This window comes from Microcaecilia unicolor, chromosome 8 (assembly GCF_901765095.1).
Source record: "Microcaecilia unicolor chromosome 8, aMicUni1.1, whole genome shotgun sequence".
Classification (NCBI taxonomy): Eukaryota; Metazoa; Chordata; class Amphibia; order Gymnophiona; family Siphonopidae; genus Microcaecilia; species Microcaecilia unicolor.
The window spans coordinates 48,747,129-48,771,896 of record NC_044038.1 but is presented as its reverse complement, the minus strand read 5'-3'; the positions used below and the strand labels follow the sequence as shown (position 1 = coordinate 48,771,896).

The window sequence follows — 24,768 nt, the reverse complement described above, 5'->3', positions numbered from 1 at the left end:
CACTGAAAATTATTTATTTTTTAGTGTGGGAAGTGTGTCCATGGGCAGAGAGTAGGGCACATTAATGTGAGAGCCCTTACCACATCCTAAATAGGTGGAGCAGTAAGGACTCCCATGGTAATGGGGAAATTAGCACATGGCAATTACAAAAAAAACCCCCCACTTTACTGGTACGCTAAAGGTGGCCACAACGCTTGGGAAACCCACATGCTAAAGGTAGCGCGGACCATCTTTTAGTGCACCTTAGTAAAAGGACTCCAAAGTGAAGTATCTGCATATGAATCTCACTAGATAAAAAACAACAAAGCAGTGGAATCAAATGCATTTATTGGAACAATACCCGACGTGGCCACGTTTCACCCTCAGGCTGCGTCAGGGGTACAAACTATCAAAAGTGTATGTAAATATATCATACACACTAGTAGTTCCAAAAATCTAGTTCCATTTATCTGCAGTTCAGTTGGAAGTAGCAGATAAATGGAACTAGATTTTTGGAACTACTAGTGTGTATGATATATTTACATACACTTTTGATAGTTTGTACCCCTGATGCAGCCTGAGGGCGAAACATGGCCACGTCGGGTAATGCATTTGATTCCACTGCTTTGTTGTTTTTTATCTACTGTTTTGTAAGCAGTTGTGTGCCTTTTTTTTTTTTTTTTTTGTTATGAATCTCACTAGCACATTGAAATAGGCCAGGGGTTCCTTACCTTTTCCTGAAAGCACACCTAACGAGTCCGATTTTCAGGATCATCACAATTAATATGCATGAAAGAGTTCCATCTATTTAGTCATAGATTTATTATGTGCCTTTTTTCCTTTAATAATTTTATTTCAAAAGAACAAGCACAACATAATGCTTACGCATAAATACGGGTACTCTAGTCTGCAGTATTTAAAGAAGCAACATTAGAAAAGAAAAACAAAAAAACAAAACCTGTAGGCTGCAGAGGCAGCCCACAGAATAAAGAGTAAACATTATCAGACAAAGATCTTTTATGGTGGTCACACTTCAGTATCTCAAGGCGAGTTACATTTAGGGACAATAGTTGTTTCGCTTTCTTCTGAAGTCTTGTAGTCTGTTTGTAGTTAGGGCAATTCTATAACAGATCTATAATTAGGCACCCCTTTGCACATCTGTATGTCCAAAGAGAAGCAAATGTAAGGGGAGGGGGGGAGGTGTACATGTAGGAGGAGCAATGGGTGTGTCGCAGAATACTTTAGGATACAGATGTTCTTGTCGCATTTAGGTGCCCTGAGTTACGCCAGATCTGTAACTGCGTGTATCTAATATAAGGCGCACCAATGCTAGATTACCCTAGTATTCTTTTTTTTTTTCTTTATTTATAATTTTACAGTATAACACAGAGCACATATATATTAAGGTATAACCAATAATTGGAAAAAATAAGGAAAAAAAATCCCATCTCTTTCTTAGACCACAATAGAGGGGAGCAGAGACAAATAATTTAAAGGAATACACAATGAAAAAAGAAAGAAAAAGGAAAGGCTATCAACATGTAAATACCCTCATGTTATCCTAAATTACTGCATACCACATCAAGCTGGAGGAGGAGATACAACATTTTAGGATCAACAAAAAATTTCAGCTGTTCGGGTATATAAAAGTCATATTTAACTCCAAGATAATGAGTTATGCATTTGCAAGGATATTTCAAACAAAAAAGAGGCACCAAATTCATTAACTTGCTGCTTTAATACTAAAAAGGCTTTCCTTCTATCTTGTGTTGACTTTGTGACGTCTGGAAAGATCCAAACTTTCTGTCTCAAGAATAATTCCTGTGACCTCCTAAAGTATAATTGTAAAAGAGAGTTCAGATCATTTTCAAAGACAAATATCACAAGCAATATAGAGCAAACAATCACATCCGTAGTAGAATTTTCCAAGAAAGCCATTAAATTGTTCACGTCCACTCCACCGTTTTCAATCCGATCTTCCTTTTTTATATTTCCTTGGGAGGTATTGCTACCATTCTTTATAGAAGAAACTGGTAAAAAGTAAGTGGAGGGGACATTTTTCTAATGTACATGAATGTTTTTAGCTCGTGCTAAAACTCAGCTGGCGATAAACACTGATACTCATTGATAGCATGATCTAAAAACGCTAGCACAGCTTAGTAAAAGACCCCCTAAGTCTTATTTATAGAAGGAATAACATCTGGGGAATATTTCAAAACTTCAATTAAATACTTTTTCAGTATATCCAAGGGAGCCAAACCACACACATTAGGAAAATTTAACAAATGGAGATTTGACCTCTTATTCAATTTTCCTATGTATATTCAACTTGTCCTTAGCCATAGCAGCAATAACTGCTTGATTATTCTGTACATATTTCTTAACTTGTTGGAGCAGTGTTGAAAATTCCTCTTTAACTTTGTCCATATTCATGGTTAATAAATCAATCTTACGAGAGATGAAACATCTGTTTATATTTTCGTCAGCATTGCTTCCAACTTGGAGAGCAGCTTCTATATTAAACTAGTATTCTTAGCCATCTGGATGCCTATGGGCATGGCATCAGGGTGTCTACAAGAAGGCACCTACTTATGGAATTGCCATCTCAGTGACTTGCCCAAGATCACAAGGAGTGTCGGTGAGATTTGAGGGCCTGTCTTCTCAGCCTGCTGTTCTAGCCACTTGACTACTCTTTCACTCCTATCAAAAGAGAACCAAGATTGCTGGCTACCCACAGGCTTCCTCTTGGACTGTGAAGGATAATAAATCTTCATGAGAATTGGAAGTGATTCTTCAGGAACCCTAAAAACATTGAGGGTGCATCTTTTGAACACAGTATATGCATTAACTGAGAACAGCTTAGGAAACTGATCACGTTCTCCAAATTGTATCAATTTTCACATGTACGCAAGGCAATTTTTTTGGGGGGGGGGTGGTGGAGGGTGTTATATCTAAGGTATTGCCCTGTGCCATAGAGGGCCCCAGGTCTACCCAGGGAGAAAAGGAAGGGGCAGCCTACCAGTACACTTTGGGGCTGCCTCCCAAATTCTGTCCTGGTCTCCAGTATATCTGACGTTGGTAATGTCCTTCATCAGTGAAGCTTCTAATTTATTTTAGTTTCATATCACACCCTTTTAATTTAGACCTCAATTTAGTTAGTTACACTTTGATACAAGAACATTTTTGGTACCAGCTCCTCCATTTGGTAGATAATGTACAAATGTATCCCAGCAGGGAAGTTTGCATAGCAGTTATGGCTTCCTATAGAACAGGGATATGCAATTCTGGTCCTGAGAAATCCCAGGCGGGTCAGGATTTCAGAATATCCACATTGAATATGCAGGAGATAGATCTGCATGCACTGCCTTCTTGGTATGCAAATGTATCTCATTCATACCTGACCTGCTTGGGGTCCTTGAGGACTGGAATTGCCTATCCCTGCCATAGAGAATGACACTGGGACAATGTTTGTCCCGTCCCCACTGGGTTCTGTCTCTATCCCCACAGGTTCTGTCCTCGCCCCATCCCCTCGGGTTCTATCCTCATCTGCAGAAGCCTCGAACATTTATGATTTTATATTTAAATCTTTTTTATTAAAGTATAAAAAGGAACAATATGCTGTGCAACTGTTGTGTATAAATTACAAATAGAAAAGAATAATATTAATGAGCAGCTATAATAAACCCTCACCACCACCACCACCCTTTACCCTTCCAACCCCAACAATAGCTGACGTCTACTACCCCACGGAATCCTAATCCACCCTATTAAAATGTCCAGGGGTACAAAATATAACCCGTTCTATATGCCCTAGAGGGGAGAAATATGCCCTATGAAGCACTGTTATGATTTTTTAATCTGTGGATGAATAAGAACAATCTCAGGATTCAGTCTAGCTCTCCTGTCTTCCACAGTCCTTCCTGCAATAGAAGATGTATTCTTAGATGTGTTGCTAGCAGTAATGTACAGGATCCCCAATGCAAATTTTGCTAGCTGTGGCCAGCATGTTTGGTTGTTTTTCCAAAGAATCAAAATATCATTGTCTTCATCAATCAAACATAAATAACAGTCCGGTTCATTAACAGTCTTCAAAGTAGAAAATGACATGGGGACAAAGTTTGTCCCCATCCCCGCCCTGTCTCCATCTCCGCGGTTACTCGGGTCCCCGTCCCCATGCCATTCTCTAATAGCAGCGGCGTAGCAAGGGCGGGGCGGTGGGGGTGGTCCGCCCCGGGTGCATGCTGCTGGAGAATGCAGAGAGCAGCCGTGCGCCTGTCGGCTCCGCTGGTTCCCTGCTCCCTCTGCCCCGGAACAGGTTACTTCCTTTTCCAAGGGAGCAGGGAGCCGACAGGCACACGGCTGCTCTCTGCACCCTCCAGCAGCCAAGAATGCACCCTGGGGGGGGGGGGGGGGGGGGGGGGGCTTGATGCGCCAGGGAGGGGGGGTGTCGTGCCAGAGGGGGGGGGACAGACGCCCCTGCACCCGGGGGGGGGGGGGGGGGCGCAGCGGCAATCCGCCCCGGGTGGCAGCCGACCTAGGATCGCCACTGTTTAATAGAGAACCCATGTTAACCACTGCAAAACATTTGAGTGTGTCTCCAGCTGAGAAAATACCAATGGGAGATGCCATCAGATAAATTCCTTCCTGACCCTTTACCTGCAATTAGTAATTCATATCATGTATCTACTAATTGCCCTCCTCCAATAGCACACTAGTCTCCTTAGAATTGAGCCTGATTTTGAGGTCAGTTGACATTTGCACTAACCGCATCATCTTACCTTAGCATGGAGCATACCATCTGCCAGCACCAGTGGAAGAACACTATCGTGGGGAAAAATCACTACCTTAGGAGTGGAATAGAAGTGTCCTTTAACATTCCTCCACTCCCCGCAGTGTGTATCCCTGAATCTTAGGAGCTAAGCCACAAAACGAGAAAAGCATGGATTGTGCCTGAAGAGGCTTTGTGCTTCACTATGAGAAGGTAAGCAGCACAACACACAACAGTTAGTCCACCATCTTAACACATGCCCCTATAACTGCTTTTCTCAGAAGTTCAAGGCAAAACAAATTACAGTATAATAATAAACTACAATAAATAGACTAAAACAAGCTTTGGAGACAGTGTGTGCAAATCTTTCTCATGCATATTTATTGTGGCAATCCTGAATCTTAACTGGCTAGGTATGCCTCCAGGACTGGGTTAGGATGTGAATCGCCACTTGGGCAGGTTCTAGACCAGGACTGGACAACCTGTGGCTCACAATATGAATGTGGGTGCAGCCTGCCATTGAATTTTATGCAGCCCACGAGCCCAGGTCATTAACCAGAGATTTTGGTGATTTTTAAATGCTGTATTTCGCAAATGTTTTCAGAACAGCTACTCTAGCAGTTTTTCTGCCATTTTTAGTAACCTTTTTACTAAATTATAACAGAAGGTCTGTGGAGCTCTATGCATTACTGATTCCAACTTTACATAATGTTGTGGCTTTCTAGAGTAGTACTGACATTCATGCGGCCCTCTTTGTATAAAGGTTGCTCCCCCCCCCCCCCCCCCCCCCCCCGTTCTAGACACCATGGCAAAGATACAGAGAGATCAGCAAAGGGCTTACTGGAAATACTCTACTACTACTATTTATCATTTCTATAGCACTACAAGGCATACGCAGCGCTGTACACCATACACAAAAAAGAGACAGTCCCTGCTCAAAGAGCTTACAATCTAGATAAGACAGGAAAACAGACAGAACAATTAAGGGTAAGGGAACAAAGAGGTGAGGATAAAGGACAGGACAAGTGAGTAATGGTTAGTCAAAAGCAGTGGTAAAGAGGTGGGCTTTAAGTCTGGACTTGAAAACGGCCAAAGACGGGGCTAGACGTACAGGCTCGAGAAGTCTATTCCAGGCTTGAGGTGCAGCATGATAAAAGGAACGGAGTCTAGAATTAGCAGTAGGGGAGAAGGCGTGAGGTGCACTTATAGGTCAATAAGAGAAGCTTGAACTGAATATGGAAACGGATAGGGAGCCAGTGAAGTTACTTAAGGAGAGGGCTAATGTGAGCATAGCGACTTTGGCGGAAAATGAGCCGTGCAGCACAGTTTTGGATTGATTGAAGAGGAGAGAGATGGCTAAGAGGGAGGCCGATGAGAAGCAGGTTACAAAAATCAAGACGAGAGGTGATAAGAATGTGGATGAGGGTCCTGGTAGAGTGCTCAGAGATGAAGGGACGGATTTTGCTAATGTTATAGAGAAAGAAACTCTGACCTAATAGTATAGCTCTTATATGGCACACTGATCCACAGACATGTATTACTTTGTATCGCATCAGCCAGGAAACTAAGGTTGCACTGTTCTTTGTATAGGTAGTATGACTTATAATATATATATGTATGAACCAAGAGGTAGATGCACTAAACGTTTTTCATCGTTAAATGAGCCCTCAGGGAAGAATTTCCTATCCTTTCCATGCACTTAAGCCTATTTTCCGACGACAGTAGCAGCTAACGAAAACGGAATGGAGATGAGCAATTAGTGTGAAAACCCCATTGAAACGACATGCACTAACCTTTTCCGATTGCCTTTACGCAGGAAAAAGGCAGGAAAACTAACGAGAGGTCTGGACCTCTCGTTAGGACAGCTCCGTGGCAGGAAAAAGTGTTAAGTGAAAAAATAAACAAACTTTGAGCCAATCCAAGCGCATTAGCAGAGCTAAAAGCGCTGTGATTGGTCCAAAGGACCTCAGAAAACACATAAAAAAATAAAAATAAAAAAAGGATCGGGAGGGGGCAAGGGCGCTCATCAGGAGCGTCCTGTACGGACGGCCTTGCCCCCCCCCCCCGCTGCTCCCCACTTTCCGCCGCTCCCCCCACCCCGAAAAAGCAAACTTCTAGAAGCCCCTGCCCCCCTCCCTTCCTCACTACTCTCTCACCTCAGCTCCGCCTCCCGACATCCTCCGTCCGTGCCCCGCCCCCTTTTGGGGTCGTCGCCGCCATTCCCCTCCTCCATCGGGCCCCCCTTCCTCTTACCGGGCCCGTGCAGCGCCTCTCTCCTCTGTCCAACGGCGCTGCACGGGCAAGAAGAAAGCTGAATCAGCTGATGCCTGCCTTCGCCTAGCTTCGATAGAGCGTCTTTCTCCTCCTGGGCCCGCCCCTGTCTGACGTCAGTAACCTACGTAGGTTACTGACGTCAGACAGGGGCGGGCGCAGCAGGAGAAAGACGCGCCATCGCGAAGGCAGGCATCAGCTGATTCAGCTTTCTTCTTGCCCGTGCAGCGCCTTTGGACAGAGGAGAGAGGCGCTGCACGGGCCCGGTAAGAGGAAGGGGGGCCCGATGGAGGAGGGGAATGGCGGCGACGACCCCAAAAGGGGGCGGGGCACGGACGGAGGATGTCGGGAGGCGGAGCTGAGGTGAGAGAGTAGTGAGGAAGGGAGGGGGGCAGGGGCTTCTAGAAGTTTGCTTTTTCGGGGTGGGGGGAGCGGCGGAAAGTGGGGAGGGGGCAGGGGCTGCTAGAATTTTGCTTTTTCGGGGTGGGGGGAGCGGCGGAAAGTGGGGAGCGGCGGAAAGTGGGGAGCAGCGGGGGGGGGGGGGGTGGGGGCAAGGCCGTCTGTACAGGACGCTCCTGATGAGCGCCCTTGCCCCCTCCCGACCCTTTTTTTTTATTTTTGTTTTTATTTGGGAGCCATGTGCTTGCGATTTGACTGTGTTTTGACTGTTTGTGGCATGCGCAGAGCAGCTAACATAACGCTTGGCTGCTCTGCGCATGATTTGGGGGCCGATTAACGATGTGTATTGTGATTCTTTGATACATTGTACGTTTCACTACCGATCTCAGCATGTGTGACTTTTTTTTTTGGTGCATTTTTCGTTATTTTAAAATCGTTAGGGACTTTAACGATTTAGATTTTTTTACGTTTGGTTGCTGCATCTGCCTCCAAGAGGTAAAACTTAATAGGAAGTTGCTCTTTGAAAGCACAGATTAGTTAAGTGCTTTTATTGCCTGTTGTCCTGAAACCTGTTTAGGACACTGACAAGCTGAAAGACTGAGAGTACTTGTTTGCGTACTAAGTTATAAACTCCAGAAGCTCTCTTACATGAGAGTGCCATCTAGTGAGCAATCCATCTTACTGTATTTAAAAAAAAATGCAACAGTGTTGATGACATGTACTTTAACTACCAATTCTATTTTGCCCCTTTATTCAAAGTTGGTTCTCTTTTCCTTCTATGTTGTCTTAGGGCAAATCCAGCAGGATACATGAATTGCCCTAATACTTAAAGGCTCAAAAAGCACCCTTTTCTTTTTGGGAGGGGAGGGGGGAAGCTGGCCATGCCTGCTGTAAAACAGCAGTGCTGATTTCACTCCTGTGTCTAGGCTTCCTTGCCTTTTGTCAAACAGGTACAGTAGTAGACAAGAAGGGTATTTGGGTGGAAAATAATTAAAACTTTTTATAAGCCGTAATCTGGTTCTGTAGTGCCTTCCACTAAGATGTACAGAATTAAAAGTTAATAAATTTGATACCTTTTTAATATTGGGCTAATTTGTTTCTTGATTATCTTTCGGAATCTAATACTTCCTCAGGTCAGAAGAGAATGAGAAAAGCAGGTATTCCGATCTGAAGAAGGGGATTTTAGCTCCAAAAGGTAGTTGAGAAATGTATTAACTTATTCCAGTGCATCTCAACCCAATTTTCAGTACACACCCAGGCAGTCTGGTTTTCAGGATATCTAGAATGAAATATGTATGAGTTAGATTTGAATGCACTGCCTCTGTTGTATGCAAATATTCTCATGTACATTCATTGGGATATCAAAACTGACTGTGTCCTGAGGACTAGGTTGAGAAACCCTGACTTAATCCAGTAATTTTCTTAGCCTTTATTTTCATATATTTAAATGGACTGGTGAAAGCTATACTACTTACTCCATAAATATCTACACATCAGAAAATGAGTTTAAGACGCCTTGATATAGTCAGGCAGCAGTATTTGATAATTATGATCACAATGTGATTTCTTTAATACGTTTTATGTATTTTATGTATGTATATTGTACCTCGCCCTGGGTAAGGGCGGGTTATCAAACATATAAATGGCAAGAGGCGTACTCACTCGCAAATGTGCAGTAGAGACCCTCTCTGTCCCGCCCCCGCGTCAATACGTGATGACGGGAGTGTGACAGAGAGGGAAACTGCGCACCTGCGAGTGAGGGAACCGCCACCGCCCCCCCCCCCCCCCCCCCCCAGGGTTGCCACTACCGCTCTCCCCACCCACCTGGAGTCGCTGCCACCCACCCTCCACCCGGCCCGGGTACCTGGCTTCACTATTCAAACCACCGGAACGCAGCACACAGCTCATCTGAGCTACCGTTGGCCTTCCTTACCTGCCTGTGTCCCGCCCTCACCGACGTTACGTCACACGAGGGCGGAACACACGCAGAGAAGAAGGAAGGCCGATGGCAGCTCAGATGAGCTGTGTGCTGCGTTCCGGCGGTTTGAATAGTGAAGCCAGGTACCCGGCCTGGGTGGAGGGGTGGCGGAGGGGACTCCGGGGGGGGGGGGGGGGGCGACCTATCCGGGGGGGCCTTTCAAAACCCCCCCCCCCCTTCCTTCCTTTACTAGCCCGTTTTTACGGGCTCAATGGCTAGTAAATAATATAAATTTAAGGGGTCAAAAATATCTTTCTATCTGGAGGTGAAATAATTATCTGAAAACTTAACAGGACCAAATTTGACATGAGAAGAAAACTGGAGAAAAGACACGTGGTTAGAAAATGGGCCACATTGGATCAGGGGGGTTCTAGATAAATAGTCTCCTAAAAGATGGCCCAGTTGATTTCTGTGTGAGAGATGGTTCCAACAACTACAGCATACGTTGATTCAGTGTAACATAGTGGCTAGGGAGCTGCCCATTTCAAGCCAGTCTCCTCTCTCGCAGATACAAGTACACACACACAGCCAATAGAAATATATACACTCATACACTTGAATGTAGAGGGATTAAAAATTATTCCATGAGCCCTATACTCCACTTATTTAGTAATTGCAACTGATTCTTCACTTTATTTTAAAGTTGGAGGCATTCAGAGGTTTTTTTGGTAGTATCTGGGTCTTCTCTATCTTATGCTTTAATTTAGTGATTTTTTTGTTGTTGTTGTTGAATTAAGATTGTGTAGGCTATCGGGCTCATTTTTCAAAGCATTTAGACTTACAAAGTTCCATAGATTATTATGGAACTTTGTAAGTCTAAGTGCTTTGAAAATACACCCCCACGTGTGTCTCACAAACACATTTTATGCGACCAGGAACCTGAGACTCATAGGAGGCAGTTATTTATGTGATGTTTCAGTGGTGAACTTCTGAATTTGTGGTTGCATTTGTTTCACGTTACAGTCAATAAGAAAAGATTTAAAACATAACTGGGCACCTCCGGTTAGGCACGCCAGTTCTATAATGGTATCTGTGCATCAAGATGCTGTTATGAAATGCATAAGTCAGCACTGGCGTGCCTAAAGTTTTAGGTACAATCATTTGTGATAGGTCAGTGGCAGGTGTAAATGGACGCACCTAAGTTTTCTTACTATGTGCATAACCGATAGTGTTATGTACACAACTATGCCCCTCCAATGCTCCACCCACATTTACTCTCCTCACACTTATGCACTAAAGTGCCCTTTTACTAAGCTGTGGTAGGGCTAGCGCGCGGGTAGGGTGCATTAAATCAACACTAAAACCGGGTAGTGGGGTTGCCCTGCACTAGTTTCGAAGTTAGCACGCGCTGTTTCCCACGGTAGTAAATAATTTTCTACCACAGGGGGAGTTCCCGGCGGTAATCAAGGGCACAGCCACATTGTCGCAAGCTGTCTGATTACCACAGGAGTAGCACGTGAGCCCGTACCACCAAATAAATAGATGGCGTTAAGGGCTCAGGCAGTAAATAGTCGTGTGCTGCTTTTAATATTAGCTCACAGCCATTTACCACTGTATTAAAAAAAGGGATTTTTACCTATCGCGGTAAAAAATGGCCCAGCATGTGCTAATTTCACACGTCCAAACTAAGGCAGCTTAGTAAAAGGACCCCTAAAGTATTTGCATGCCTCCTTTATAGAATAGCGCATAGAGCAATTAACATGTGCAAAGCCCAATTATAGAACTGCCCATATAGCTTTCCAATGATACATGGAACCTGGTGTGACAAACTCGCCCAAAGAAATGTTTTGTAAACGACAGTAGCAAAATCAGAATTCCCTGTGCAGAGAGCTAAACAGTGTAACCTTTCAGGTGCTCCTTGTGAAGTGCTTTTCAGCATATCATAAAATCACTTATGCAGTGGTGCAATCTGCCTCTCCATGAGAAGGTACTATAACTTTTGTTAGAGGATCAATCACTTTCAAACTTTGTGCTAGAGTTACTAAAGTATGCTACCATGTGTTACTAGTGAACAGATCCCACTGCATAAAAAAATAGCACCTGCAGTAAATAATGTACATTAGTTGCTTGTCAGCAATGCCTAATTTTAAGCACTCTTAGCATGCGTACATTTATAAAATACTGACACTTAAATGACTCGCACAACTCGCTTAAGGGGTCTTTTAGTAAAGCTTAGCTTGAGTTATCTATAGCAGGGCCCATATTAGTCCTATGGGCCCTGCTGCAGATAACTTGAGCTAAGCTTTAGTAAAAGACCCCCTTAATGCATAAATGCAAGGGGGGGCACGCAGGGGAGGGGCATAGCTGGGACCAGTATTTACACAGGTAACTTACAGAATCCTGTAAGTTATATACTAAAGTTCTGCATTTAGGTGCATGCATTTACGCCTGCTATTGACATGGTAGCAGTAGGTGCAGTTAAAAGTAGGCACGTTGATGCTGACTTATAACTAGTATTCTATAACACAATCTTGGCACACAGATGATGTTATAAAATTAGTGCTCAGGTGTCCCGTGGTAGTTTTGGAATCGGCGCATGCGCTAAAAATAGAATTTATTATTTTAGAGCGGGGGGTGTGTCTGGGAGTGGAGAGTAGGTGTGTTCGCTAATTGGTTAGCACAACTGCATTGCTGCATGCTAACCAATTAGCGCAGGATTAGCGTTTGAGCCCTTACCACCTAGAAAATAGGTGTCTGTAAGTTCTTATGCACTAATGGGAAAAGTTTTGCATGGCCATTAATGGGAATAATGGAAAACGGGGCCATTGTACTGCCACGCTAAAAGTGGCCTCAAAGTATGGGAAAGACCCGCACTGGTGATAGCGCTCTCCACCTTTTAACGCAGAAAAGGGCCCCTTAGTATCTGCTAATGGACATTAGCACACGCTAAATGTGTGTGTCCTATCAAACCTATGGTCCACGTGGCATTTAGCACATATTAATGTCTGTTTGCATGTACTAAGTTTTAGTAAAAGGGCCCCTTAGTAAGACTTTGGGATTTTAATACAAAGGATTTTTAATTCTTTTTTCCCTTGTATTCTGCAGCCTCTGTACTACAGGTGTGGTACAATTGCATATCAATAACTGGTTGGAAGTGAGCTTCTGCCTTCCTCATAAAATCCATTGTGTTGGATCAAAGTTTATCCCACCAGAAGCCATAGAGAGAAGTCTGAAAGCCATCCGGTAAGCTACACTTCTCCTTTACTGTCCACACGTGGGTGTTGCACAGAACTCCAAGGTTAGAAAATATATTAGCTACAGTAAGGGGCCATTTTTCAAAAGCATCGATAGCTGAGGACCAGCAGATGGTAGACCTGTGGTTATTTTCATATGCATGTGCTCTTCAGACTAGCTTGGATTTGTGGATTTGTCCTATGTCTTTACCCTTATGCATCATGATTTTTTCTTCTTATCTTCTGGCCATGGCCAGAAAGATGCTAGGCTGCATAGAGAGGGTGTAACCAGCAGAAAAAAAGGAGGTGTTGCTGTCCCTGTACAAGTCGTCGGAGAGGCCCCACTTGGAGTATTGTGTTCAATTTTGGAGGCCGTATCTCATTAAGAATGTAAATGTACACAGAAGAAAATGTTTGTAACTAGCAATGAATAGGATTATGTACAGTTGTACAAGTTGATATGTGTTATTGTATCTTTTGTAAGTTTATGGAACGAAATAGAAAATTGAATAAAAAACATTTCAAATGGAAAAAAAAAAGAATGTAAAAAGACTTGAAGTGATTCTGAGAAAAGCGACAAAAATAGAATGGGGTTTGTTCCATACTACATATCGGAAGCGATTTGATGACATGAAGATGTATACCCTAGAGGAAAGGAGAGATAGGGTGATATGATACAGAAAAAATACATAAGGGGTAGCTAACTTCCAAAATATCCCAAAAAGAGCATGAAACATACAATATGCTAACAAGATGGCTAACCCATACTGTGGGGAGCTATAAAAAAAATCTCACAATTTAAACAAACAATGCCTCAAAACTCAGAGCAATGGTCTGACCAAACGTGTCAGTCTATCCCCAAAGGGGTTCCCAGATATTATCATTGGCCCCACTAAATTATGTATCTCCTGAAAAAAAAAAAAGAGCAACAAAAAAACTCCAAAAACGGAGAAAAAAGTTGCTAACTAAAAAAAAAAAAAAAAAAAAACGGAGAAAAATAGCCAAAATCCACACAGTCTGTTTTAATCATCAAAAAAATAAACCTATCCATATCATATCTCCATAGTTCCAACACACACCTCTGGTAGTTCATGATTTATATCAAAATGAAGTCCCACAAGTACTTATCTTGACTGAAGAGCTATCTTTTGCCAATATCAGCTTCTCAAATTTCTAGTATTCTAGTGCATAAAGGAACTTTCTTTAAGTGCTGCAGAACATGAACAAATTCCAGCTGTCCAAAACCCTGACAAGGGCCACTTGTCTCGCGAACACGCTGCTTCAGGAGGTAAATTTTTTTTTCTGATGCCTAAAACTCAGAGGGGTTCCCATAAATATTGGAATTAGAGAGAATATATTAAATTGATTAAACCAATTTTAATATATTCCCTGTAATCCCAATACTGTCCAAAATAATTGATATTTACTACTACTACTACTACTTATCATTTCTATAGTGGTACTAGATATATGCAGCGCTGTACACTTAAACATGAAGAGGAAGTCTCTGCTCGAGAGAGCTTACAATCTAATCAGGACAGACAAACAGGACAAATAAGGGATAAGGGAATTACTAAGGTGGGAATGATAAAACAGACATGGGTACTGAACAAGTGAATAGGGGTTAAGCGTTAAAAGCAGCCTCAAAAAGGTGGGCTTTTAGCCTAGATTTGAAGATGGCCTGAGCCTAAAATAAATGAGACAGTGAGGCATATTTTCAAAGCACTTTGGGAGGCTAAGTTCCATAGGTTTCTATGGAACTTTGGGAGGCTAAGTGCTTTGAAAATAAGCCTCAGTATGTATACCAGAAAATTTAAAAAAGTAAAAACATTTTTCATTACACCGTCCATTTTTGTTTTAATTTATTGATTTGATTGCTAGGGTACTGTGAGACTATTGCACATTGGGATAATTATTTCTACGTTTGTAAGTACCATTAAAATAAAAACTATGGGGGACCTATTTACTAGGCTATGTTAAGTGTTTAATGTGGCTTTTAACATATGCTAATGGTGTGGTGGTACCATTTACTGATAACGCCTACTAATTGCACGTTAAACACCTAGGCCCAGATGCACTAAACGTTTTTCATCGTTAAATGAGCCCTTAAGGAAGAATTTCCTATCCTTTCCATGCACTAAAGCCTATTTTTCGACGGTAGTAGCAGCTAACGAAACTGGAATGCAAATGAGAAACTACCATTGAAATGTAGACAATTCGGAATGCACTAACCATACCGACGATAGCAACGATTCACTTACCACCAGAAATTTAACGTCAGCTCAGACCTGTCGTTAAAGCCTGAGCTGTCATCTCCCCACTGCCCCCTGCACGATGAAAAACCAAATTGCTGGCATGTTTTAAAAGAAAAATGGCTCCCTGCTTCCCTGTGCCTAAAATAAAAAAGGAAACTAAATTTAAAAAGGATCGGGAGGGGGCAAGGCGCTCATCAGCAGCGTCCTGTATGGACGGCCTGGCCTTGCCTTGCTTGCCCCCCCTCCCCCCCCCCCCCCCCCGAAGTCCCCGCTGCTCCCCGCTGCTCCGTTTGTGAAATAAAAGCTTTTAAAAATGAAACCTTTGCAGTTGCTGGGCTCCCCCTCCCTTCCTGTGTCTCTCTTCTTTAGTCGGCAATGCTCCGCCTCCTGCCCTCCTCCACCTCCGTGCCCCGCCCCCCCCGAATTCGTCCCCGCTGCTCCCCCCCCCCCACCGGACCCCCCCTTCACCACAATGGCCGGTGCAGCGCCTCTCACCTATGTTTGAAGGCGCTGCACAGGATGGATCAGCTATTCTTTAGCTCTTCTGTCTCCTCCGATGTCTCCTTTTTCTTCCTGTGTCCGCCCTCCTCTGACGTCAGTTATCTACGTAGATAACTGACGTCAGAGGAGGGCGGACACAGGAAGAAAAAGGAGACATCGGAGGAGACAGAAGAGCTAAAGAATAGCTGATCCATCCTGTGCAGCGCCTTCAAACATAGGTGAGAGGCGCTGCACCGGCCATTGTGGTGAAGGGGGGGTCCGGTGGGGGGGGGGGAGCAGCGGGGACGAATTTGGGGGGGCGGGGCACGGAGGTGGAGGAGTGCAGGAGGCGGAGCATTGCCGACTAAAGAAGAGAGACACAGGAAGGGAGGGGGAGCCCAGCAACTGCAAAGGTTTCATTTTTAAAAGCTTTTATTTCACAAACGGAGCAGCGGGGAACAGCGGGGACCTCGAGGGGGGGGGGGGGGGCAAGGCAAGGCCATCCATACAGGACGCTGCTGATGAGTGCCTTTGCCCCCTCCCGATCCTTTAATGTTTGTGGAGACATGCAGGGGAAAGTGGGGAGCCACGTGTTTGTGTTTTCTTTTTGTTCTTACGTTTCTGGCATGCGCAGAGCAGCCAGCAGCTGCTTTGCGCATGCTTTACGAGCCGATTACCGACGGGGATTAGTGCATCGTTCTTTCCAATACCGCACCAAACTTTTTGGGGCTGTGTTTTTGGAGCATGCTTCGTTATTTGAGATTCGGTAAAGGTTTTTACGTTTCTGATTTTTTTACGTTTGCTTGATGCATCTACCCCCTAATGCAGAAATTCCTGTTAGAGGTTGGGAAACTGACAAAGACCGTACCTTGTAGATAATGAGGTGATCATTACTGTTTCTTACCTGCTAATGCAGCAGATAACTTAGTGCAGGTAGCTACTTCTTGCAGCAGGGTTAAGTACAGCTGAGCTATTGGCAGTTGACAGCTAATAAGTGGCAACAACCCACATGCTATCACAGCTAGCCATGCCTACACTTCACCCCTATCATGCTTGCTTGCAACTTGCCCCTTCCAGCATTAAAAAACTAGTACGAGTTTTGTTTTTGTTTTTTTTGTTGTTGTTGTGCTGGCTGGTTTTAATGCACGCTAGCCTTTATTGTGGACCTTCGCTAATGGCTACTGCCTGGTTAATCTTGTACTAGCTACTTAATGCAGCTTAGTAAAAGGGCCCCTTAGAATGCAAAACTTGGGGCTGAATGTTGGAATTTATCTCCATGCTCAATCTTACATATTGAAAATGGAAATAGGCAGTGATAGCTGAAAACTGTAATACCATCAGAGATATTTCAGCAAGTAATTCAGTCCAGTAGAAAAAGCACAAACTTTGCAGCCAGCACCTCAGCAATTAAAATCAGAAACTGAGTTGACAAGTGACTTGCCTATATATCAAGGCTACAGAAGCAGTCGGAATGTGCTTCCAGGTAACTGCTGCTATACCCATAGGCTGTAGGAGCAGCTGAGCATAGCAACCTATAAGAGTAGCATTTTCTGCTTACATCATCTGTGGTCTTCAGCTGGAGAGCTGGAGCAGTCCTGTAGAGGGGGAGGAAGTGCAACAGAGAGCAAAGAGAGGAGGGGGAAGAGGATCTGGGACACTGCACTGCAGCAGGGAAGAAAAACAGCAACTTTGGCAAAAAAAAAGAAGGAAAAGGAGTATTGGACCTCTGGTAGAGAAGAGGACTAACGGGCTAAGAACAAGGGAAGCCCACTTCCCTATCCCACTGACTCTAGGATCTTGAGCAAGTCACTTAACCCTCCATTGCCTCAGGTATACATTTAGATTAAAAGCCCTCCAGGGACAGGGAAACACCTATGGCCTAATTCAGCACTATTTAACCGACCAGGAGCAGTTCCTGACCTGTTAAATAGCGCTTAGCTGACTAAGCACTAATATTCAGCGCGAGATAGCTAGTTATATCATGAATATTCAAGCACTGGCCGGCTAAGTTTAGCAGGCAAATCAGACTGCTTGAATAGCAGTCTTATCTTTGCCTGCTATTAACTGACCAGCACTGAATATTCACGTAGCCGATTAAGAGGCAGATGCACTAAACGTTTTTCATCGTTAAATGAGCCCTCGGGGAAGAATTTCCGATCCTTTCCATGCACTTAAGCCTATTTTCCGACGACAGTAGCAGCTAACGAAAACGGAATGGAGATGAGCAATTAGTGTGAAAACCCCATTGAAACGACATGCACTAACCTTTTCCGATTGCCTTTACGCAGGAAAAAGGCAGGAAAACTAACGAGAGGTCTGGACCTCTCGTTAGGACAGCTCTGTGCCAGGAAAAAGTGTTAAGTGAAAAAATAAACAAACTTTGAGCCAATCCCAGCGCATTAGCAGAGCTAAAAGCGCAGTGATTGGTCCAAAGGACCTCAGAAAACACATAAAAAAATAAAACTAAAAAAAGGATCGGGAGGGGGCAAGGGCGCTCATCAGGAGCGTCCTGTACGGACGGCCTTGCCCCCCCCCCCGCCGCTGCTCCCCACTTTCCGCCGCTCCCCCCACCCCGAAAAAGCAAAATTGTAGCAGCCCCTGCCCCCCTCCCTTCCTCACTACTCTCAGCTCCGCCTCCCGACATCCTCCGTCTGTGCCCCGCCCCCTTTGGGGGTCGTCGCCGCCATTCCCCTTCTCCATCGGGCCCCCCTCCCTCTTACCGGGCCCGTGCAGCGCCTCTCTCCTCTGTCCGAAGGCGCTGCACGGGCAAGAAGAACGCTGAATCAGCTGATGCCTGCCTTCGCGATAGAGCGTCTTTCTCCTGCTGCGCCCGCCCCTGTCTGACGTCAGTAACCTACGTAGGTTACTGACGTCAGACAGGGGCGGGCCCAGGAGGAGAAAGACGCTCTATGGAAGCTAGGCGAAGGCAGGCATCAGCTGATTCAGCGTTCTTCTTGCCCGTGCAGCGCCTTCGGACAGAGGAGAGAGGCGCTGCACGGGCCCGGTAAGAGGGAGGGGGGCCCGATGGAGAAGGGGAATGGCGGCGACGACCCCCAAAGGGGGCGGGGCACAGACGGAGGATGTCGGGAGGCGGAGCTGAGAGTAGTGAGGAAGGGAGGGGGGCAGGGGCTGCTACAATTTTGCTTTTTCGGGGTGGGGGGAGCGGCGGAAAGTGGGGAGCAGCGGCGGGGGGGGGGGCAAGGCCGTCCGTACAGGACGCTCCTGATGAGCGCCCTTGCCCCCTCCCGATCCTTTTTTTAGTTTTATTTTTTTATGTGTCAATTCAATTTGCCATGTGCTTGTGATTTGACTGTTTGTGGCATGCGCAGAGCAGCTAACATAACGCTTGGCTGCTCTGCGCATGATTTGGGGGCCGATTAACGATGTGTATTGTGATTCTTTGATACATTGTACGTTTCAATACCGATTCCAGCATGTGTGACTTTTTTTTTTGGTGCATTTTTCGTTATTTTAAAATCGTTAGGGACTTTAACGATTTAGATTTTTTTACGTTTGGTTGCTGCATCTGCCTCCAAGTTAAAGCAAGCCCAAAACCCCCAGATATTCAATGGCGATCACCGGAACGGCCTGATCTTGAATATCTGGGGTCTGAATGTAACTCAGCTTGTACACCACTCTGTACTTTCTGTGATTGAATGAGCAGAATCTAAACACCGGTGTTAAGGGGAGATGGCTGTGAGGGTGAAGGGGAGGAAAAACATAGGGAAGAAGAAGCAGGGGCAGTACTTGGATCTTCTAGGGCACGTGGGCAGCAGAAATTGTCTCTTCTGACTTCCTTCATCTTTCACGTATCGGTACATTGATACATATATGGCACTGTCATATGTATCACAAAGTACAGATGGGATTTCATTCAATCTGTGCTCTCCACTAATCTCAGGGGGGGGGGGGGGGCAAGGCTGGTGAATGTAAGTTTTGACTGAAATATAATGCATTTTTGAAAGCTTTATGCATCAAATAAGTACATAAGTATTGGCACACTGGGACAGACCAAAGGTCCATCAAGCCCAGCATCCAGGTCACAAATACCTGGCAAGATCCCGAAAAAGTTCAATACATTTTATGCTGCTTATCCCAGAAATAGTGGTATACACAGTGACTTATGAGCAGAGGCATTGCTTACCTGCTAATTTTTTTTGGCGGGGGGGGGGGAGAAGAGGGCCAGTCAGCACTCAAAGCATTTGAGGGCACCACACCTGTATGCCTCTCCAAACTACACATGCACCCCCCTCGCCTAATGAGGAACCAATGACCAGTACTATTCATTTCCTTCCCCACAGGCCTTACCATGCCTTGCTTCTGCTGAAGGATGAGAAGTCGTTACTAAACGAGCTCCCGTTAGACTGCTCCCCTGCTCTGGTAAGAGTGATTAAATCCTTCTCTGCTGTGAAGAACCTGCAGCAGTTGGCGCAAGATGCTGACCTGGCATTATTACAGGTACGCCACATTATTTTTAAAAGTGTCTACCACCTTATCTGCAAACATACATTATAATAATTAAAACAATTCATATGCAAAAGCTTTGTCTCATTAATCCATCTCTATACTGTGTAATTGTTCTTTATATTAGTCTCTACTATTATGCACAGAATAAAATTCTATCACATACACAGATCTATACACATGCTGATACAGTTTTTGCAATGTTGACAATATTTGTCAACAGTCCAGCACTTTTTGTTTAGCACACCCTGCCCCTCAATTCTTCCTTTTTTTTTTTTTTTTTTTAAACCCATCCTCTTTAATGAAGCCAGAAAAAAAGTTGCAGGTCCTATAAAAAGAAGGAACAGGCATGAAACCCTCACTAATACTGAGCACAGTAGACCAAGGTAACTTTTTTACTCCTCAGACCTTGCATTCAAGTGCCAGCATTAGAAAGCCTTGTTCTTAGCCTTCTGGTCTTTTGTGCACTTGTGTTCAGGAGCCTAATTTCTTCGTTACCATGGGATTTTATTTAGTTGTGCACTGATGTCGGAGTACATTTTGCACACAATTAGCTTCTGCACAAATCTCTTTGACCTATTTATTTATGTGAAAGCCCAATTAAGCTGTGCTGTTTTATTCAGATTTGCTATGCTGCCTTTCTTGACGGACATGTCAAAGCAGCCCCTTAATGTTTCCTTTAAGGCTTTTCTCCTCCTTCTACTCACTCACATTATGGAGCCATCCTAGATCTTCTGTAGTACTTTACTCTTCTGTTCCTCTATCTCTCTGTCAAAGGTTCTCTCCCTGCTGCTGCTGTTTATGTATTTATTTATATTCCCCCTGAACCTAGGCCAATTACAAGATAACATACATAATTTATTTATTTATTTATTTATTTTAGATCATTTATACCCCGCCTTTTGCCAAGGAACACAGCCCCAAAGCGGCTTACAATGAACTAAAAAGAATTACAATGACAGTTGATAGCAAGAGGGAGGGAGAGTAAATACAAAAATTATGGGAATGAGCAGCGGGAAGGGAAAAGAACAGAGCATAAGGAGAAATAGGTCAAACAACAAAACACAAGTGACATACACAGTAATTTACAAAATTCCATAATGAAGCTCATCTCCTGCAAACCACTGTCTTGTAAAAAAAATCTGTACTGAACAACCTAGAATGCCTGAGAGAACAGTATGGTCTTTAATTATTAAACTCTGAATCAGGGCCAGATGCACTAAACTTAATGAGCCAGCAAGGTGGTTTTTAAAATAGTTCTAGCTGGTTTAGCATGCAAGTAGTAAACCGGAACATGCACAAAAGGTTTCTCCAAGCCATTTTCATGTCATGGTAGCAGCTAATGAAAACGGAATGCAAAGCTGTTATAACGATCTAATTACTATTATAATGTGCATGCAGTGTGATGCACTACCGTTTCCGACCCCATGCACAAAAGCAGTCCCTACCTTTACCGTGGAAATTTTAACAGGAGGTCTGGACCTGCCGGTTCTTCATTATCGCAAGTAGGAGAAGGGGAGAAACAAGGCAGGGAAGATAGAGAGAGAGAGCACAAACAAAAAAAATTACACCGGCTTACACGCAGCTTCTTTGAGTGTATGAAAGCTGTTCCATGATTCTTTTCTCAAATGACATTTTACTGGCAAGAAATGGGGGTGGGGGGAATGACAATAAATGTAAAGCATAAAAGTAATGGTGACATACCAAAAATGCAAGGAAGACAAGGGTCAAACAACCTCTGCTGGGAAACAGCATCCCCCATGCTTAGTAGAAGCACAACAGAGAGGGGCTAAACCAATTGGACAGTGTCAGCCTGGGATGTCCCGCCCACTCACTACTGGAGGGGGATACCAAGAAGTTCGGATCCAATCAGCTCACAGCTCTAGAGTGATGTCATCAGGGAAGCCCTGCAGAGAGGAGGGGTTGGGACAGCAGCCAGCCAATGAGAGTCCATCTTCAGGGAAATGGGCGTTCCAGGATGTCAGGCAGCCAATAGAAGGAAGCAGCAAGAACAGCTGGGGTGGAAACAAGCCCTGATGCTGATTCCTCAGAGCCGAGAACAGCAGCGAGCATATTCCCAGCAGCGGGGAGGCAAGGAGCCCCGACACAGATCTGGCCATCCAAAAAAAAACCCACGCTTTTGTGCTTGCAAAAAAAAAAAAGGGGGCTACACCTACTGCTATGAGAGCCATCTGTAGCATGCACAGAGCAGCCATGCATAGCGATTGACTGTTCTGCGCATGCTCAGCTCACCGACTGACTTCCCCCATATCGCATGCAAATGACCTGGGTCGCAAAAGCAACGAGCAGCTCGTTTGCATGCAATTCTCTTTGTGAATCCCCCTGTGTTTCTAAATTGGTAAATTTATACCTATTTGGAAACGCAGACGGATTCTTAACGGGACCTTTGTGCATCTGGCTCTCAGTCAGCACTCAGAGAGATGGGAAGCTTATTCCTCTTGCCCAGCAATTGAAAAGAAACAGGGCCTTGTTTTTGCAGAATGAATCTTTTTTTTTTTTTTTTTTTTTTTTCTTGATTAAATTGTGAGTTTTACAATGTACAGTGAAAATGGTTGAAAGCCAATAAGATTTTGGCTTAATTTAGAAGCAGTCTAAAAAGGTGGACTGTTGACCTGGTTTTGAATAAGGCCTGTGGCATTAGACATAAACATGAGTCCTGAGAGACTTGCTTGTAAGTGAGAAAATGCAGCTCTGTTAGGCAATATCATGTCCACCTCAGGGTGGTCATGTTGTATTTTATTGATGTTTATTTACTTATTTGTATTTAAAACCTGACTGTAAAAGTGTTAAACACTATAATCTAGATGTGCTTCATTGTTCTTGGGGGGAGGGGGCAGCAGTTATGGCCCTGCAGTTTCCTCCTGCTCTTTTTTTTACCCTCATCTTAGTCAAAACCAGGCTTGGTAGCTGGTGCCACGAGCCTTTATTCATATCTACCTGTGGATGCTTTTTCCCCTGTTCTGTATCCTCCCTCCCAATTATACCTGGTTTAGTCATAGCAGTGACATCCTCAGCTAGAGCCCCTGCATCAGGACACTTCCAGAATGCTCCAGTCATGGCCTTTAGTTGTCACCCTCTTAAGCAATGAGCAGAATTTCCTCACCTTCTGTGACTGTGAATACTACCTTCTCAGCATGGAGCTGGAAGATCTAAGAAGGGGATGGAAACAGGGACTTAATTCATGCATGGCCCTTGCCACCTGAGCCACTGATTTGTGAGTTTGTCCTAGCTCTTGAAAGGATCAGAAATAGAACATTTTTCTTCCCCCCCCCCCCCCCCCCCCCCCCCCAACCAGCTTGCCTTGGCGCTCTGGTGCCACAAACCTTTATTCACAATTTCAGTGAGGTTTTTTTCTTTCTGCTCTGCTCTACCTGGCTCAGGCATTGCAGTGACCATCCTCTTCAAGGCTCAGAACAGAGTCTGGCCACTAGATGTTGCTGTTGAGCAGTGACTGAGACACCTGCACCTCCTGTCCCAGGACTGTGCAAAGCTGCTTTGATGGAACCCCCACTCAACTCTTCAAGCAAATGCAAGACTCAGCAATCAAATGGTATTTTCTGGCAGATAGCATGTGGCAGTGCCACTGAGCCATCAGGTCACTCCTAGAACTGTTTTACAGACACCAAAGAAGAGTAAATGAAGAAACAGCAATACTCTAGGAGAAGAGCTAATATATTATGTGAAAACATAGAAAATGACAGCAGATAAAGATCATACAGCCTATTCATTCTGAGTATTCATACTAACTACTCGCCTCTACAATCCCTTCCTTTCCCTCAAAGAGTCTCTGTACTTGTCACATATTTTCTTGAATTCAGATACAGTTCTCATCTCCACCACCTTCACTTGCAGACACTCACTTCCTATAAAGAAATATTGCCTTAATCTATCATCATTACCTGGCACCAATGTTGTGCAATTCATTACTTTAGTACATCAGATACAAGATGAATTTTAAGAGGTTTAAATCTGTTCTAAAGACTTATTTTTCTTGGTCCTCTTAAATATTTAGTTGTCTTTTTGGCATACATGGATGGCTCGTTTGTAGGCAGAAATTGATGACATCCACCATCTATTTTGCCCATTAATAATAGGTTATTTTTATTGTAAAACCACTATGATTTTCCTTGAAGAGCGGTATAGAAGGTGCTTCAATAAACTAAACGTAACATTTTGAAAATCTAAAGGTGAACAAAGCCATGGGACCGAACAGGATCCACCCCAGGATATTGAGGGAGCTCAGAAAGGTTCTGGTGGGTCCTCTTAAAGATTTGTTTAATAAATCCTTGGAGACAGGAGAGGTTCCGTGGGATTGGAGAAGAGTGGTTGTGGTCCCTCTTCACAAAAGTGGTGATAGGGAAGAAGCTAGGAACTACAGGCCAGTAAGCCTCACTTCGGAAAAGTAATGGAAGTGATGCTGAAGGAAAGGATAGTGAATTTCCTGGAAGCTAATAAGTTGCAAGATCCGAGACAACATGGTTTTGCCAACGGTAAATCGTGCCAAATGAATCTCATTGAATTCTTTGACTGGGTGACCGGAGAATTGAATCATGGACATGCTATAGACGTAGTCTACTTAGATTTCAGCAAAACTTTTGACACGGTTCCCCATAGGAGGCTCTTGAATAAACTTGACAGGCTGAAGATAGGACCCGTCGTGGTGAACTGGATTAGGAACTGGTTGACGGACAGACGCCACAGGGTAGTGGTTAACGGAATTCGATCGTATGAGGGAAAGGTGAGTAGTGGAGTGCCTCAGGGATCGGTGCTGGGGCCGATTCTGTTCAATATATTTGTGAGTGACATTGCCGAAGGGTTAGAAGGTAAAGTTTGCCTTTTTGAGGATGATACCAAGATTTGTAACAGAATAGATACCCCGGAGAGAGTGGAAAACATGAAAAAGGATCTGCAGAAGCTAGAAGAATGGTCTACGGTTTGGCAATTAAAATTCAATGCAAAGTGATGCACTTACTACTACTA

The 24,768-nt window shown here is 44.2% G+C and overlaps 1 protein-coding gene across 4 annotated transcripts in view; it reads left to right on the top strand.

The window, feature by feature from the left end:
- The window catches only part of NPRL3 (NPR3 like, GATOR1 complex subunit), a 109,989-nt gene that overhangs the window by 37,595 nt on the left and 47,626 nt on the right, over positions 1 to 24,768 (top strand). For all 4 annotated transcript variants that reach the window (XM_030212422.1, XM_030212421.1, XM_030212419.1 and 1 more), the window contains 2 exons: positions 12,441 to 12,578; positions 19,605 to 19,761. In XM_030212422.1, the coding sequence (XP_030068282.1) occupies positions 12,441 to 12,578; positions 19,605 to 19,761 (295 nt within the window). The remainder of the gene's footprint in view (positions 1 to 12,440; positions 12,579 to 19,604; positions 19,762 to 24,768) is intronic.